The 19,329-nt window shown below is 36.8% G+C and overlaps 1 protein-coding gene across 1 annotated transcript in view; it reads left to right on the top strand.

The window, feature by feature from the left end:
- Positions 1–9,382, top strand: part of LOC104467557 (synaptic vesicle glycoprotein 2C-like) — a gene marked incomplete at its 3' end in the record, with an annotated part of 37,239 nt that extends 27,857 nt beyond the window's left edge. The window contains exon 3 of the mRNA XM_010081381.1: positions 9,231–9,382. Within this exon, the coding sequence (XP_010079683.1) occupies positions 9,231–9,382 (152 nt within the window). The remainder of the gene's footprint in view (positions 1–9,230) is intronic.
- Positions 9,383–19,329: the final 9,947 nt, after the last annotated feature.

The following is a 19,329-nucleotide window of genomic DNA, read 5'->3' as shown; positions in this document are numbered from 1 at the left end:
GCGAGGATACTGTGGGAGACGGTGTCAAATGCTTTACTGAAATCGAGATAGATATGATTAAAAGTCAATAAAATATTAAGTATTCAAAAAATATAAAAAAGTTTAGGTGTATACAGTTTAAACTGGTCTGTTATCCTGTGGAAAACATGAAATATATTAAGAAGCATGAACAAAAAAACTATTATCTGATAGAAGATTTTATTTTTATAAAAGATACTATAAAATAGATTATTCTCAGACTCTCTTGCAGTTTAAGTGTGTTTATAGAAGTAAACTGCTCCGGGAAAAAAAAAACCCTTCGAATTTTTTTTTTTTTCCATCTGAAAAACCTAGAACTGGTAAAAAGTTTACATGCAAAAAAAGTGATTTGGAATACAAAACAGTATAAGTAATATTAAGATATTGCTGGGTAAAGGGCATTGAGCGATATAAAGGGCTGAAAATTGAAGTTGAGGTAGTGGAAAGAATAAAGAAATGTTGGACAATCTGCAAAAGCATCTCATTTTATGGAAAATAATATAATAACTGTGATTATTTCATTTATCAATCCAAAATCAAAACGCAAAAAGGAAATTTAATTCAAAAGCCTGATAAACATCTAGGGGGGCTTTAGACATGGTTTCCTACGAGTAAAAAAACCTAGACAAGAAACTGAGCTGTATTCATCATTAGCCATTGAAGGAATATGCAAAGATTTATCATCAAAAAGGACCTTGTTAGATCTGTTTTTGAAATTGTGAGGAAAAGTTTCTCTAATATTAGAACATCACTCGTAATATCACTGCTAATTTGAATGGAACTGGAGTTGTTGCCTATTCAATGTTGTCACTGTGAAGTATTATTCTCAGCTACAGAATTTTACATAACCTCTATTACAAAAAAAAAAAAAGGCATCTAATCTAAGCTTTTAGTTTACTATTTATGATACTTTTAGATAATTTTAGATGCAGTTTTACTAAGTACAACAACTCAATTCAGAATGAAGTGTTTAAAAGTGCACTATATATTTGTATTATCCTAGCACATTTCATTTTGGTTGTTTTGAAATAACCAAAGATGATACAATTTGAGAAAACATATCATGCTTATCCAGTCCAAAAGGCAAAAGTTTTCATACCGTAAAAGCTAAATGCATCATGTTTTACAAACCAGACATTATATCCAGACTACAGAGATTTCTTTTAATTTGCCAAAACTGCCAGTTTGGCCAAATTTCTTTTCCAAACCCACAGAAATATTAGAAAATACAGTTTAGATGTTGTTAACTTCTGTAACTAAAAGCTATCAGGAAGCCTTTTCCCTGCCTATTGTGCCCTGTCAATCAGAGTCTCTCTCAAGATGTATTATCATATAGTGAGTGTTTCTTGTCCAGAAGGCTCTAGACTTCATTAAATTTGAGACCCACCTTCAGACGGCTTTCCTAAACCTGCCTCAGAAAATATCTCTAAAGCTACCTGCAGTACTCCTTCTGCATCACTGAGATCTACTAAAGAGTACTGGTGTCAAGGTAGTAGCACTAAACTCATAATCTAGGTCTTTTCTCAGACTCTTCACACTCTTGTGAGGAATCAACAGTCATCAAAAATCAAGAACTGTGGATGAAGTTTCTTGTAACTAACAGATTTGAGGTGATTGCCTGCGCAAATCCACCCATGCTGACTTTTACCACCACTTTTGTACATTACGTGTAGGGGCAAGAAACTCTTAGTGTTGCATATCCCCCTTCTATTAATGGCCAAGACAAGAAGAACATGCAGGCAGTCTGTATGTGTAACAACTGAAAAAATGTTCCAGCAGAGATATGGGCCATGTCTACACAGCACAAGATGTTCAGCCTACACAAGGACTTGCCTTCAGGAACTTCAGATCTAGACCAGAAGGCTGCTTTTGCAATCGTGTGTCAGCAGTATTTACTATAATGTTACTTATTTTTTACCTCTTCATACTCATTTGCTCCACTTCTTTATCATGAAATACCTTGTGTTCCCTCACCCTCAAAGGGTTGTAAACTCACTGCCTCAAATTCCTCTCCAGCTCCTAGCTGTGTCCCACCCATGGCTATCAGTGATTCTACATTGTTAGCTAATGAATAGCTCTGCAGGTGACTGGCTTCAAAGCCGATAGTGTATGCTAAAAGGGTAGATATGCTTCTCAGTCAAGCCAAGGAAGCAGCTGGCAAGGTCTGAGCTTTCCAAATATCTTTGACCCAGCCCTTGCAGTTCCAGCTGTGGTTGATGTCTAAACCTGGGATGAAGTGGTCTGTCCTAATACTGTTAGGAGAAGAGGACAGTATTCTTATGAGGAAAGGAAGATTATACAAAAGGGAGAGAAAGCCTACAAGAGAGAAACATGTAAATAAGGTAGAGAGCCTCTATGACAGAAAACTATCAAAACAGAAGCTAAAAACTTAGAAAGAGGAGTGAAAAGGAAGAGGAAGGTCTGACAAAGAAAGAGCTCAGAAACAACGATGTTGTTATTACCAATACTGGCAGATTTGAAAGGAGTTTATCCAACATGTCTAGCTGAGCACATACTGCAGGCAAATTCTTTGCAATTATTTGCTTGAATTTGGCATAGAATTTGACCTTTTTTTTTTTTTTTTTTTTTTTTTTTTAACAGGGTTGGGTAAGTTTGGGGAATGCATTATTTACTCATCAGTTCAGCTTCCATCAGAACCAACAATACTGTAGAGTTCAGTCAGTAACCTCATGAGTCGTTATCACAGGGACTCTCCTGCTATTAATAGCATATGGGCCACATGTGTCCATGAAAGACAGCATCTCTAGTATACATAGTCCAAAGAGGCAGTTGTATTTAACCATGTCTATAATGATCAACAAGCTTAGTCTCTAGCATGCTGCAGTTTTTAGGGCTTTATCTAGCAGTTCTCAAGGTGAACCAGTCAATCTGGCTGTTCACCCGTAGATATTTTGCCATTCTAATGGCAGTTATGAAAGGGAAAAAACAGAGATTTTTTGAGACGACTTGCAGTGGGAGTAAAGAGCAGTCAGTTAGAAGAGGAAAGAGTAGGTGCAATTGGTCAGAAGGACAAAAGGTGGTGGCCTGTATCCAAATCTCAGGAGCATGACACTAAATCTGTGTTTTAAGCTCTATCACTTCTTAACAAATCACAAATAACAAAGCAATAACTTGCAATTGCCATCTCACACAGAGGCTATCTTTATATTTAGTCTGTATCTTGTCCAAGTTTGAAAGAGAAGACAAGATATTTCAGAAGGACACCATGCTACCTTGTGTATTTAGTATTCTGTAATGTTTTTTTCCCAATTATCTCTATTCCTGGTATGCTTCTGCATTTCAAACCCCTTTGGCTATTTAATCTGCAAATAAACAAAGACTTATATCTGAAGCCAGCGGTTCCTGAATGCCTCACCGAAGTGTTTTCATCCCAGCTGTCACACCGTGCAGTTGCCAAAATCTGTTGTGACGCATCACAGCTCTGAAGGTAGATTAGCACATGTTTACCATCTTTTTTTATGGCAAGGAACGCACAAATATACCTTACCTTATTTTTTGTTTCAGTAAATGTTACTCTCCTAGGATGCATCACCTAAATCTCCTTTTGCTTTCCTCCTCCCCATAATTTCACAGAGCAAATGTGAACAGAGAGTGTACAGAAATAATGTTATGAAAACATAACTTTCAGTTTGGATGACTTTGAGAGGTCAGAAATCGAACCTTCTTTTGCTTAAAAGTAGGATTAGAGCTGTTGCTTGGTTCTGTAATGTCATTTCCCCCTAAATAACTGTTGTTCTTTTTGAATTTAAACTGAATTTTTAAAAAATTGCATCAAAATGTTGGATAAGGAGCCACCCTTCTTTGTGAACAGCTGGAAGAAACACTACAACTTTTTTTAAAGTAATAGAGCTGAGCAAATGTGACCTGCCATACAAAACAAATGTTATATGCATGCTGAGTGGCAGCCGAATTATATTGGAGATATTACTTTAAAGACCAAATGCAGCTACAGTGCATATGTACTGGACAGTGGAGGACTCTGTGTGTATGAGTCTGTACATGGGCAAAAGCAGATGGAAAAAAGCTAGGCAAGACATTAAAAGGTAGCTAGAAAAATGTTAAGAACATAACCCTGAAAAAATAAAGTAAGTAAAATAAGAATTTTTCGGCAGAATGTGTACATTCTCTGTAATCAGGATGGCATCAAATAACATGTTCAGTCATTATTTTTTTCTCCAAACAGAAGCAGCACATAAGGCTCCAAAACTGGTTCATCTTTTGCGCTGTGTAACAGTATGCTAATTAATTAGTATTTCCTTCCAAAAGAATTAATTGTTTCTGAGAAAAATATCAAAAAATTATGCATTCTACTCTTGGTCTGCTCACTTCTGATGGGGTTTATTACAGAAGATGACACATAACTTAAAGAGGTCATGACTGATAATTGTAATTTTTTTAAGTGACATTTATGCCATTTTTTCCACATCTGGAGCAATACGTACTCTAGAAAAAGGCTACCACTCTTTATTAAGTGTTGTTCTTCCATATATTGCTACATTTTTATTAAAAAAGACAAGGTTGAAAGAACGTGCTCTGTTTTTTTAGGTGCAGAGACTGATTCTTATACAGTGGGAGAGTTTATTTTATGGTCTTGAGCCAGGTTCAGCAAATTTTTACCTCCTCCTGATAAGAGACTGTTCCTAATTACAAAATCTGTTATTCTAGAGACAGTTATCACTCATGATTATCAACCTAGAGCTTTAGACCAGTGCTTTTTTAATCTTTTAAAAAAAATGTTCAGACTCTACGCAGTTTTCCAGTGGAAGTATAAAGCCCTGTGGAATTAATTTGCACATACTCACAATGCATTTGCACCTGTCAGACACTTTTTGTGACCCTTTAGGAAGTAATGCATGGACACCTCTCTGTGGTCTGTAGATAACAAGTTTATGTCCACTACTTTGGCTATGATGACTTGAAGAAACAACATACATTAATAACGGATTAGATGTAAAAACTTTATTTTACCTGAATAATTTTTGTTTAAGAAAGCTAAAATCCCTCCCATATTTTAGATTAAATATTCTTCTCAAATCAGCATGGCTTTCATAGTCTTTTCATCTGCACATGAGAAATGTGAAGACAAGAATGTAGTTCAGTGTATCATTTTTTTTTCTACAAATGAGGACAAGCCATATAATTTTTAAATACACAAAGGGCGAACAACGTACTGTATTGAACTAAGTAATTGCCAGAAGGATACTTAACACTGTATCTTGTGTGAAAATAGTGTTTGTACTTCCCATAGAACAAAATATTAAAATCTTTCTACTTTAAAACCAATGGGAACTCTGCTTTTGATTTTATTAGGCTTTCCTTCCTATGTACGCCACCATGCATTCCACACAAAGTTGTCAGGATAACAAAGAGGCAGTCTGCTTTCAAACTTGTAATATAAAAATGTTGATGGTCTAATTCTGTTTCTTCCGTATAAATATGGAAGTGCTCAGCTGGAGTCACTGAATTGTTCAGGGCTTACGTGAGTGTAAGTGAAGATGGGATTTAGCCTAGGATTTTTTTTACTGTAGAAGATCCATTCTCCCATGCAGTTGTTGGGTGATATGGTGGGGCCTTTTTATATGAACATTTGATGAATTAATTAATAATGTGCAATAGCTTCTGAAGTAGGTGACAGACTCTTAGAAGACAGTGATGGAAGAAGTCGGATTTGCTCTGATCTCTTGCCCAAGTCTTTGAGAGGCAGTTTACACTTGTGCTAGCAATGTGCAGTATACCAGCTGCCATATCAGTTCTATAATAGTAAATGGCTGTGGTACCAAGAACACACCAAAATTTCTGCAAGAGTCAAACAAATTTATTTGCTCCTTAAAAAAGTTCTCCAGGTTCACACAGTTTTTAAGGAGTTTCCTTATTGTTGTCTGGCGTGATAACAGCCATAGCTCTTCCTGCTCTCCCTTTCTGCTGTCACTTGCTCTGCATTTGTGAGCAAGTTTTATGGAGTGAACACATGGCTACTGCCACCCTCAGGTTATCCAGCGTAAGAGCAAAGGAACAGTCGTCAGCAGGGTGCTTCCTCTGCATCTCCCTCCTCTCTATCCTCCTATTCAGCTGTTAATTAGCCTCTCTAAGATTTTTGTAATCGTTTTTTGTCATTGTAATAGCTTTGTGTTAGTGACATAGGAAGAGCTCATTAGGTACCCATGTTTTAAAAGCTTCTTTCAATATCAGCCAGCACTCACATGAGACCAGAAGGAAGACTAGCCAGCTGAGAAGTAAGTTTTCCATTCACATGGTTAAGATGCAAAAAAGTACACAATGCACTTTACTACGCTGTTGCTACAGAGACCTGAAAAGCTAAATAGCAGCTGTTGTCTGTATGATGAAAATACATCCTTTATTTCTCATTCAACAGCTTTAGAGTAAACAATTTTCACTGCTTAATAAATATGAACATCATGTCTGGACTTTTAAGCTTTTCATAGCCTGTTGGTGTATACTGGAAATGTCAACTTAATCACATCAGATGAAAGAGAGAAACTGCTTTTCTTCCAAAGCTGATTAATTTTTTTCTGCTTATTTGCATACCCTAAAAAAAACATTTACCGGCTCCAAAATTCCTCTTACAAGTCTGAAAGATTTATTTGTTGAAAAATTTGCCCTATTAAATTGCTACAGAAAAATGCTGCTTCTGTAGCCTTGGAGGATCTTTAGGACATAGCATATGAGTCAACCCACCTGGATTAGTTTTAAAAGCTAAAGCATGATCAACCTCCCATCCTCCATGATACAGTTCATTCATGCTGACAGGTGGGAGCTGCCTTTTTTGCTACCTTTGGTCAGGATCTCTGTACATTTTATGACATTAAGATAGGGTATATTCTTTCCACTTGGAGCGTCTGCCTGTTTCCTACACCACTATCCCACAAACATTTGTATGACCTACGGATGCACGACATACTCTACCCATTGGAAACTCTCCACAACCCCTGTTTCATTGGAATTCCAGCCTAAGAGATTAAAGAGAAATTTCAAGAAGGTTGTATGTTGAGTCTTGAGCTTCATAAGCATAAGAACTGTATTTGTATGAAATGAACCCTTCATAGAGAATGTTTCAAGCACTTTGCAATAGAAAAACTATTATGTTAAATGTGATTTATTATTAATTGTGCTATATAGCACAGATAGTTTCAGGCTATAATTACTACCATAGTAACTGCATTATAAAGTAAAGAGAAGATTCTGTGCTTCATGAAAAAACACATGAAATGAAGAAAACTGTAAATTTAGAACAACAGATTGGATAATAGAACAGGAAAATTACCAAGTACAAATTTACCTACCATTCTCTATACTTTTCTTAATGGACACACACAACCAGAAAAATATGCACTTAATTACCAAACATTATTCCCTGTAGGCAGGCTGTTATTGCATGAACAATACTGTCCTACGTACTACCAGCAACGCATTAGGTTAGGGCTTCTTGGAAGTGTGTACCTATAACTCCTTATCAGCACTTTCCACCCTAGGCAGGAAAAAAGAAGATCTTTCTTCTGGGTCTGCTAGTGAATTTTCAACATTAGGACATTTCAACATGAACTCTACTTAGATCCATGAATAATGTATTCAGGGAATATTGTGGGAGTGCAATTCAAAGCTATGCTTGAGACCCAAAGGGCAAGAAATCATAGCTGTAATTTGCTTACACTTTGGGAACCGGAGAGCCCCGAGCCCATAGCACCACTAAGGTAGCAGGGCTTCCCCATCACAGCAAAATGAGGTGTGATTTCACCCTTAGCCATGCCCCTTCCACTGTTCCTTGCCCTGGGCTTCCAGGAGAACTTCTGAAGACAGTCTCTCCTGTTGCCTGTCACTAGCGAAGTCTTTTAGTGTTTTCACCCATGAGAAGAAATGAGGTACAGCTCTTGCTGGTTGTATATCTAAGAAGAATTCATGGAGATATGAACCTTTGCAGAACTGCCAGAGAGTGTAAGAGCTAGCACAGTCCACTATGGGAAACATTCATTGTGAAGCTGAGTTGACCAGTGGTATTCCATGAAGAGCTGTCTAGAAGGAAGAGACAGAACAGCAGGCCCCTAAACAGGTGTAACAGCTCAATCCAGTGTTTCACTGCTGGACCTGAAGAAGTCTTAAAATGAACTGTATTGCTATCGCACTGAATTTTCTTAGGAGTGAAATACCATTTTTATATTCATTATTTCCTTTTTAAATATATGTTTTAATCTGTTTCAAGCTTCCTTCCTTTTGCTCCAGTTTGGCAGTCATTGAGATGACAGCATAAATATGCACTTATCTTTAAAGTTCAGTTAAAAATTCAAACCATGCAAGATACTGCTATAAATATGTAATCTGGTATGTAAGAATATCTCTTCAAGCTTCACAGGTATTTTCTTCAGGAAGAAAACTAAAATCCACAAGGACTTATCCTGTTGTGGAGTATATGACAGCTTGCATTGGGAGTGGAGAGGTAAAGAGACAGCAAAAGATGACCCAAAGCTGATACTGAAGAATTATATGTAATTTGAGTTATACTAAGTATTGTAAAACCAAGTGGAACTCTTTTTTTTTGTCTAACTAACCTTCAGACAGTGGGGTTTTTTGCCATATGAAAAACAGTGAATATTATATGAATACATAGGCTTTTCATTAAAAAATTAAGTAAAAAACCAGCATGGGCTTACCAAATATATAGTGCAGCTAAATAGGACATCTTTTTAAATATGCATGAAATAAAATGTATTAGTAACATAGTTGGCAGTTAGTCACTTCTTGATTGTCTAAAACATGGGAGGTAAGACTTAGAGAGATATCTATTAGTCTTTGGTAAAATGACTAGTATTTTTGGTTAAAAGCAACGTATTCTGACACTTGTCAGTAAATTGCCATGATTACAGGATTTTTGTGATGGTGAAAGTCAACACTTTGTGCTGGTTTCTGTTGAAGCAGCCAGCACATTGACAATCCCCCTGAATCACTGAATGCAACAAATTGTACACAGAGTTCTCAAGGAAATCTTTGACAAAAAGTGCATCCAAACTGATGAAAGTTTCCTCAAGAGTTCTCCAATACATGGTGCAATTTGAGAAAAACCACTCTTGCCAGAAATGCTGCTTGTAGCTTGGGTTTTCAAGGACTGCAGCTATGGGCTTGTTCAAACTTCAAATAGCTGTTACTCTCTTGCTTGATCCATGATCTATATCTTCTTTTAGGATCGGTGGAGCTGTGCCGACAGTCTTCTCCTATTTTTCGGAAGTGCTTGCTCGGGAAAAACGAGGCGAACACCTGAGTTGGCTCTGCATGTTTTGGATGATTGGTGGCATCTACGCTTCTGCAATGGCTTGGGCAATAATCCCTCATTACGGTAAGAAAAACATCTCCTTGTGATTTGTAGCTCTTCTAGTATGAAAATAAAGCTCTTGAGGTATGGTTTAAAGAGGGGAATCTGTGTCTATTCTCAAAATACTGTCCCTGTTGTTAAAAAAAACAATTGCTTCGGTGGAAGTAAGGAGAAGAGGTTGTACCTTAAGTAACAAACAATATTTTGAAAGTGGCAAAAATTAGCCAATACCCATTATCAGTCAGATTCTTTAAATTGCTGGAAACTTGGGCACATGAAAATATAATTGGTGTTATTGTTGAATATGGAGAAAATAGGTGATGTGGAGACCTGCATTAGAGAAAACAACTTTTTAAATGGTGGTTGTCAAATTTGTACTTGCTTTTTTGTTTGTTTGATGCAGATAAAATGCCAATTATACAGTCTTGATAAAGAAGAGTAAGGAGTATCTTAGTGTTGGCAGTACTAGTTCTGAATATATGGCTGCCCTCAATGTTTCATTACTTGTAGATCTTGTTAGTGGTGTAGAAATAGATAAACTGAACAGAATGCACTTAAGTGCTGTAGGGGTGAAAGAGGGCAAATAAGACAGAAAGCTTGCAATGGCTGAAGTTATATAAACATGCAAAATAAGACACTTTGTGAAAGAGCTCTTTACTGCCCTGGCATGGTTAAATATTATATGGAGTTACGGATTCAATTCTTAATCTCTTGTGCTAGCCTTTTAGAAGAGTTAAGTGCTCATGGGTCTCCACGATTGCTGAGACTGCTCAGGGGTTCTCAAAAATCAGCCTCTGCAAGCACTTCTCCCTGGCAGTCTTCAAGAAAAGTAAAGCAGAGTTGTGACTTAGCTGGCATCCAAAGCCCCTTTCTTTAGCCAAGTAATGAGGTTTGTTGCAGTGGGATTGTGAAACAAAGGACAACTTCATAAGGTTTGTCCAAAATGATTGGAAAATTTAGCATGTGGTAATGCCCAGAAATAAATTCTGATCATGCAGACTAATCAAATATCTAGACTGTTGAATTAAAATTAGTTTCAGAGTCCAGTACACACAACTTGAATCTATATCTTCAACCTTACTTTTGACTTTGAATTGCTGGAATCAAAGAGAGGAATTTTTGCTGACAAGGCTCAATGTGGATTTTTTTTTTCCAATTAGTAAATTGCTTTCGATGACGAGTACTTTTCACTTTCCTATGTAATTTAATTTTCTTTATTTTTCAGAGGAACATACAAACATTATGAAAGACTGTTTTACATAGGTTATCTAATTTCACCGTAGATTTTATGACTAAGTGAATAACCTTTACTGAAGTGCTTTTAAAATGTCACATGGCAGTATATCTCAATGAATAATAACAGATTTCTTTATATCAAAGCAGCGGCACTAAAGGGAATAATTTTCTTCTTTCTTTAGCAGTGGAAGAATATCAGCATCAAAAATCCACGCCACACTGATTTGTGGGTTTTTTTTTAGTCATTCTGCAAAAATATTTAAGAAATCATTTAAGAGAAAAGAATGTAAAAAACAATTGTAGAAGACACTATTCTTCAGCATTCAGCATATAAATCTCTCTCATTACAGTATATTAAGAAAAATCCTGACAGTCAAAAGGAGAGCTAAAAAGTTAGCTATAAACAGGAGAAGCAATCCCTTCTCACAGGAAAAGAAGTGGTTTTATACATCATTTTGGCAAAATTAAACAAAATGTATTGATGGGTTTTTATGATGGCTTAAATTTGTCTTCACTTTAAATCAGATTTTTTGTTACATTGTGGTGTTTGAAACCTGTGTCTTAGTTCCCAGTAGGATCCCTCTGTCTCAGAACCAGGGGCAAACTGCTTAATTTTCACAATGCTGTGCTGAGGCTCAGGCATTTCCAAGTGGTCCCAGAGCAAACCCTGCTCTGAGACCCGTGAGATCACCGTCACAGGTCTCCCTATGTGCCTGGAAACACTCCAGGTCAGGTGAATGCCAGCACAAATCTCTGCACCATTTTCCTCCCATGCATTCATGAGGAGGCTCTTGTAATGGTATTTCCTCTTTTAAAATTTCAACATGGTTTTCACGGAATTAATTTGCCAGAATTAATCAAAGTTACAGATCCTTCTCGTCATTTACAGCTTCACTGACTAGGAAGCAAGACACAAAGCATCCCACCCGCTTCTAAACCTCATTTACGTAGTGCATAGAGATTTCTGAGCTCTCTGCTTCTCACATGAGGGATAAAGAGAGTTGGTTTTTCCCAGCTGAACTCAAAGTTACTCAACAGCAGTGAATGAAGTTATATCTATTGAAAAGCAATGAACTGCCATTGAGCATAGTGGAATTATTCTTAAATGAATAGTGAAATACCAGGCCAGCCCAGCAGAATCATTTCATGGATTTTTTTTTTCCTTCCTCTTTTACAAATGTATTCCTTTCATTTGTATTGCCTCTTATATAAGCCCCTTTTTAAAAAGTCCTAGATTCACAGCTGGTATACATTATGTAGCCCAAGGCAGACAGTGAACATATACAATTTTACTAGTTGAAGATTTAGCTCTATCTTTTTGTAAGAAAACAAAGATTACATTTTCTATATGTAACAGTTTATCTCTGTTTCCGTTCAAGCAGCATAGGAGTGTCTGAAACCTGAGTAAAGCTCTGAAACACAAAATAAAGGGAAGCTAGCAGTTGCCTTCGCATCAGCGTGTTGTTAAGAGAGGAATCAGCATGATGTAGTGTTGCAGTGACCACATACAGAAAGGCTAGTATCATCTGGAAGACAACCATCTCTGTTTCAGGGCTCTTGAACATCTAGAGATGTTGGCTTTTGTTTAAAAATTGAAGATGGATGTAGACTTGTTCAGGGTCTCTGAAAGAGGAGTTCAGGTCATGAAGAAGGTATTAGAAGGACCATCTGCAGAGAAATGCTTCTAATTGCTGCCAGTTAGCAAAGTCTAGATGAGACAAAGAAATTGCATTTTACACTACGTAGGTCAGGCTGGATAGGAAGGATAATTACAGTTTGATAAATCATTTTGCAAGCGCAAGTTTAAATGTAACATAAAGTTTCAAGGTATATTAGTTAAAAGACTATCATTAAATGGGTAAAAAATGATACATGACTAACCGCCAAATGGATATTACAATATTCTTTAAAAGGTTCATTTTTCAAATAACAAAGAATCTTAAAAAAGCCCAAAACTTCTCACTTAAAGAGTGAGTAGTTATATTTCAGTCTAAAATCCAGACAGTGATATGTTACCATTTTGTTACACTGAGTTTATGTGCTACTCTGAGGATAGGAACCAAAAAGAATCATGCAAATTGTTCTAGCCATTTTATCCCGTAAATAAAGAAAAAAAAGTTAAAAAATTATCGGTTCTATTAAAAAAAAAAGTTGCCTGCCATATATATGTATTATTTTTAAAATTAGTCTCAATTTTTATTGTGCCATATCTCCAAAATAAAAATCAAGGGAAGCTGGATAAGGATTTCAGTATATTTAACCTATCAGTTTTAGCATTCAGTGTAGTTTTATATTTTACATATATGATGTGTACAAGCCTTTTCTGGCTTCATGAACTACAGAAAAACCATTCATAATTTGAAACATTCCCTAGAGTTTTTTTTTTCCTTAGTGACAAGCAAATATTGACATAATTGATTTGTAAATCTTATTCCTGAGCAAGAAGGGCAATACATGGCTGAAAACAAATCAGACTGGAAGTCAGGGAACTGGAGGTCATGGAGAGTATGAACAGGATGGTGGGGGTATCAAGGCTGTTACAGCATAAGCTGCAGTTGAAATCTGAAGCTTTCCTCACACTCTAGTCCCCTACTTGTATTTACCAGGGGATAGAGGAGACTACCATGTCAAATAGCTTTTGTGACCAAATCTCCAAGGTATGATCAGAGGCAGAGACTTTACTTCCTTATATATCCATCCAATTCCAATTAAATTAGGCTGGATTATTCACTAAAAGACTACAAAAATAATAATATAGAATCAACAGAACATATTACTCTCTAGCACACTCAATGCAAAAAGCCGGTTTAAGTCTTTAGTCTAAACATTTTATTCAGACTGGTGTAATCATATTACATAACAGATCTTCAGCTGAACTATTCGTTTTTCATCAGTAGAGTCTTTTGCCCACTTAACTGAGGACCAGCTACTTGTATTCATGAAAGAGATACTTAGCATCATTCAGGGAACACAAATTTGGAGGAGAAAGAAGCAGAATAAGAAATCTAAGGTAAAAGCCTTCAATTTCAGGATACAAAATTTCCTGCCTAGCTGCAATATTTTTCTCTAGATGTAAGTATGAAAGTATTAACTTGCTTGATAATTATGTAGATTTTTTCCACTGCATTTGCAAACAACTGGTATTTTGTCCTGTGACTGAAAGAGGACAATTTACAAATGACATTTTTACTCCAATCGTTAGAATTTTAATAAACTAAAGAACGCCAGTTTTCTGTTTTGTTTTTTTTTTTTTTAAAAAAAAAAATAATAACTTTTTTACAGTTATGCAGAACTTGAAAATGCAGGCAGAGAAGTATCCAACTCAGGTAAACCTGACTTGTACTTAAGACACTAGTGATAACTCCTGTTATTAAAATGTTTACTTATGTCTCTGACTGGAAATTTTGTATTCTTTTCCTCATTTGTAAGATATTTGTTCCTACTTGTTTCTGAAGATCTTCGCCTTGTACTTTTCTCCTGTCAATAGCCAGAGATGGCTTTAAATGACAGAAACTGGGATTTAGTTAAGACAGGAAAGAAGTTTTAAGTATAGACATAATAAAGTACTAACATAAACTGCCAAATGCAGTTAGAGAATCTCCATCACTGGAGGTTTTTAAGGACACATTAAACCACAGCCTGTCCTCAGGCTCAGGTTCAGGACCATGCTAAATTCACCAAATTTACCACTGGAGACCTGTTGCCCATTTTTAATTCTACTTTTCATGAGCAGATAAATCTTTTCACAGGCGCAGTGGGCTGTAAATGACTTCTATTTCTAACTGAGTGTAATTGTGATTAGAGTGTACAAATCTGTTCTTCTTTTTTGTAAGTGGCTTGCAAAGCAGCCTGGAAAACATTTCTCAGTTTGTAGCAGAAGACTGTTGAGGCAAAGCAGATCAATTCACCTGACGAAATTAACTTTACTGGCAATTAAAAATAACTTTTTATCACCTTGGTGGCTGAAGGATAAACACATCTTCAAAACTGCACTAAAATCCCCTTCTGTGTGAAACCATCATGAACTACACTGTAGTAAAATAAGCAAGGAGGTGAGCAGAGCTGGATGCAGCTCGTGTGCAGATGAGGACATGTAGAGCTACTGGCTCACTATGCAGCCCAGAGCAGGTACAGCACCAGGCAGTGTTAATGGAGGAGCTAATCTCAGCCTGCAGCAGACTAAGCTGAGAACATGGTGAACTAAAACTGTTCAGTGGCAGTGAAGTCAGAAAAACTTCTAGCACCCTTATTCTATCTTTCTTTGTTGGTTTAAAAGGTTTCTCAGTGGCATATGGCAACAGCCATATTGTGATAAAAAAATCCTGTGCCAATGCTGAGTATCATCAGTGGGGTTATAGGGTATGGCGAGCACTTGATTAGCAATTCAAGCAGAAGGATCTTAGCAGCCATCCATCTTCCTGCACCTCTAATGCACAGAAATGGATCCTTCTGAGTGGCAGGAGCTGCAAGAATGGACGTACAGAGATTTAAGTCTCCCATTATGAGGAAACAAGTTTATTGCATCAGCAAAAGTGGAGTCAAAAAGTTGCACTCTTCTGTGGTCATGACTACTTCAAGATGAGTGCCGTGAAACAATTGTTTCCCAGTATGTAAATGTTACATGGTATATGGTTTAGACAATACAAGGAAAAAGTGGAGCTTTTTCTGTTTGTCAGCATTTATTTTTGTAGAAATTAAAAGGTTAGCAATGGCTTTGTTAATAAGATTTTTTTGCTAGCAGCTTGTATAAGCTATGTTTTTTTCAAAAGTAACCCATGAACTTGGATATCTCAAGGTTTAGGTCAGGATTGGACCCAGATGTATATAGAAAATTCTTGACTACTTTGAAAAATTAGAATTTAACCTCATTATTACTGTCTGTAGAAAAAAAACACTATTAATTACTATGTTGAGATTGCACAAATTAATATCTGTAAAGCATCTTTGGACACAATTTGTCTGCTTAAATCTGTAAGCTTCAAAGTGTCAAAGTTGATGGTGATGCTGTAAATAAGTGGCTGTTGCTTTTAGAGGTATTAGTGCCTTTCAAATATTTCTTGTAGCACTTCTATAAACTGTGTGTTAGAAGTGGTTCTGAGCGTCAGAGGAACAGCTTGATTTAACTCATGGCTGTTTCATTGGCTGTTCCCAGCATTTCTTCATCAGCAAGGTGCCCAGCAGCTTATAGATGTATTATAAATCATGGTTTCATCTTAGGAAAAGGATCACTAAGTTCCTTTTTTCCACCCTTCCTTTGCTGTGTTTCCCAGAGAGGAATTTTACTATCTCTGATGCAGTGCACCCATCCAGTCAAAAGACTGGGATGCACTTACATGGTTTATAATAAAAAGAGCCATGCTTGACTGATTTCATATTGCTGCATCACTGCGGTGACTGTACCCAAAGCAACCAGGAAAAGAAACTATACTCAGTAGTCGTCTCTATAGAGATGATTTACTGCAGCCCCTCTTATGTCAACACCTGATTAATGTGTTTTGGAAACTGGAAAAAAAGTCACTTGATGGCTGTTTGGTTTCCTTGTTCAAAGCTGGAACGTGCTGAAGCAGGATGCCATCACTGATTTAGACATGCAGGAAGGGCATCGGTGATGTCTTCTCTAATCTTACAGAAAGCAAATAAGAGAAAAGCAGGATTAGCTGCCAAGGGAAAAGGAATAAACTGCTTACTGATGAGAAGATAAAAAATAATGACCTGAAATTTCTGTCAAGAGGCAGTAGTATAGATAATTAAAAGCACTTTCTGATGGTGTGTTAGTTAAGCATCTGAATAACACTGCAGTGTAAGCAGTGAAACTGCAGTCACTGTAAGTCTTTAAGAAAAGATGAGATGAACATATTTTGAGAACGTTGTAGGGGCCATCATTGATTCTAATTTGAAGCAAGCTGATGCACTCAAGGTTCTGTCCACCCCTGTTCTCAGAGAATTATTAAACAGATACAGTTGCTCCAGAGGGTACTAGGGTAGGCCAGAAAAGGGCAAATGAAGAAAACAAAGTGAGGAGACAACTTCAGAAATTAGAAGAAAAAATAATAAAATAAACCAAAAGAAAAAGGAGCAACATTGGATATTACCATCACATGTAGGAAAATGCATGTCAGTTAAACTATTCTAGCTGGTAGCTCCAAAGGGAAGACATAAAGTTTCTCTGCTGAATAACTCTCCACTGGTAGAAAGAGAAATGAAAAGTCTATCCTTCTCTAGTCTTGCAAATTCTTTTCATTTAAAAACACGATTTTCCTTATTTTTCTGAAATGTTTCCCTACTACTCTGCTTTTTCACCATAGTTCAGAACAAATACAAGCCATGGCAGCAGCTGTTTTGGAAAAAGCTGAGCCCAAGGCTCCATTTTCTGTTACAAAGTAGTTTCTGTTCTCTGCAGAAGATCTCTGAGTTTTATTAGTACTCCAGAACAAAGAGAGATGCCAAAGAAGATGGCCTGGGGAATTGCTGGGTATGTCTTTTCTCTGTTGTAAAGAGTCCATGAATATACTAATAAATCTCCAGAATTTTAAATCCTTTTTTTTTTTTCTAAACTTTGAGGAAACACTTGATTCAAATTTTAAAACCAAGAGCAGCTCTTCAGTTTTGCTTTCTCCATGCAGTTGCCTTTCTGATACACCTTCTGTCTTCAGAATCCATGAAATCTCTGCATACCTTAATCAATGAAAATCACTGTTTGAGATTTAAAAGAAGTTGTAGCTTTGTTAAAGTTGAATCTGCATTTGCTATGAGACTCTGTCATGCTGACCAAATGGAATAGATCAGACATAAAGGCATCTACTACATAATGCAACATCTGTTGACCTGTTTTGCATTCCACTAAGAGGCAAAATGATACCCAATGTGCTGTGCTTCCCCCCATACGTAGTGCACTTCCATTAATCTGGTATCCTGCAGGCTGAAGCTGTATCTATACTTTTAAAAAATGAGTTAATTAAAGTGGGTAGGAGGTAGTTTTAATGTTAATTTGAGTTACCAGTTCCTTCTCATGAATTGTTCTTTGTTTGAAGTGATCCTATGAAATTAGATTGTACTAGATGTGTATACTTCAAAAAAATCTTCATCTTTAGGAACAACAAGAATGACATAACACAGTAGAATTTAGAGCAGCTGCTTATGCAAATCCGGCTAGGAAAACAAAACAAATCACTTTGTTTGACTGTTTGCTATTTTCTGTGCCCTAATGCAGGTTTGATGTGGTCATTTAAATGTTTATTATATTCGCAAGTGTTAGAAACTTAAGTAGCTTTTAGCACATCTACTTAATGAGCACTAAAGATGCTCATTAGTGTGCTTCAGTTATAACCTTCTCCTGGGCTCTTTAGGTTGATTGTGAAAGAAAAAATTTGTTTATCAAGAGGTTCAGTAAAAAACTAACAAGTTGTTTTGTGAGCAGAGAAGTGACAAGGTCCAGTATCCTAGGGGTTTCTGTGAATGTCCCCATGATCCTGGCTAACCCCTTTCTCTCCAGTCTTCCCCTATATCCTTTACAAGGCACCATGGCAGTACTTTAATTTTCTCCTTGCTTTTTCCAGATCCTTTTCTGCAGTAGTCTCTACAGCTGCCCTTTCTTTCCCCCAGCACTGTGGAATCAGAAAAACCCATCTTTCAACACCCTCACCATGCTCCCTGCTGTGTTACAACCCTGCTTGAGTCTAGATGCCGTTGGGAAGAAGGCAGCACATTTTCACTGGGGTTGGACCAGTGTTGGAGCTGATGGATGGCATGGCCATGGCACGGTCCCAGCCCCCAGGCTGGCTGCAGCATCCCTGAGGGACTGCTGACTTCTCTTGCCTTTTCCTTCATCTTCTGATGGAGTCTCTCCCCTCTGCCTGGGTAGTGCATTTCACAGCACTTTGGGGAACGTGATTATCTCTGAGACTATTTCTTCCTGTCAGTTTTGTTTAAAGTAGGTCAACGTCTTTAAATGTTGCTAATAGAGAAACTGACAGACAGGTGGACAGACTGTTGCCGTAAACATCACCGTCTAATGCCATAAACATAATTTTCTACAGATACCATAGTAATAGTCAATCATTCTCATGGCAATAAAACAGCAGCAACTCCTCACCCTTAGTTTTAATGAAAGCTCAGTTTCACACAAAGAATTGGCCTTGAGTATAAATTAAAAAAAAATACATCCAAGCTAATGAAGCTGCGTTAGAAGTCTGGGTAGTGGCCATCAGAAACATCTGCAGTGTCAGCCATAACCATTGCTTTTCACTTCCAGAAGCAAATAGGCTGCTAATCTGATGAGATTTCTTCATTGTTAAAATTTTTAATGTTAAAAAGAAAAAAAAAGCTTTTGGTTTTATGACTGGTCTCTAACAGATTAAAAATTCAGATGCTCTGTACAGACAGGCAAAAGTAGAGGCTTCTGGTTTCAGTCGATGATTATTCGTATACATAAATATATTAATTTTCTCTGGAACATAGTATGGCATTCCAAATTTGTCAACCATACTTCCATATTGTTTGTCTGACTTATAAAACTGTCTGCTCTGCAGGAGTTAGTGATTGTCCTTTTAGTAACAGTTTCTTTTCACTTCAATAATATATTCTGTCTATGGATTTGATATACAACAAAAATACCATTTTTCAGTTGCCTTTAAAATAAAATTAACACAATTAATTGCACAATGTGTTGCATTTCTTTTTCAGGAAGTCTATTTATAGTTTTCCTAAAATCAAAATAGTATATGTTATTTATATTA

The sequence above is a fragment of the Pterocles gutturalis genome, unplaced genomic scaffold, assembly GCF_000699245.1.
Source record: "Pterocles gutturalis isolate BGI_N339 unplaced genomic scaffold, ASM69924v1 scaffold17256, whole genome shotgun sequence".
Taxonomy (NCBI): Eukaryota; Metazoa; Chordata; class Aves; order Pterocliformes; family Pteroclidae; genus Pterocles; species Pterocles gutturalis.
Note: the sequence above shows the minus strand (reverse complement) of the source record. Positions and strands in the feature narration are given on the sequence as shown.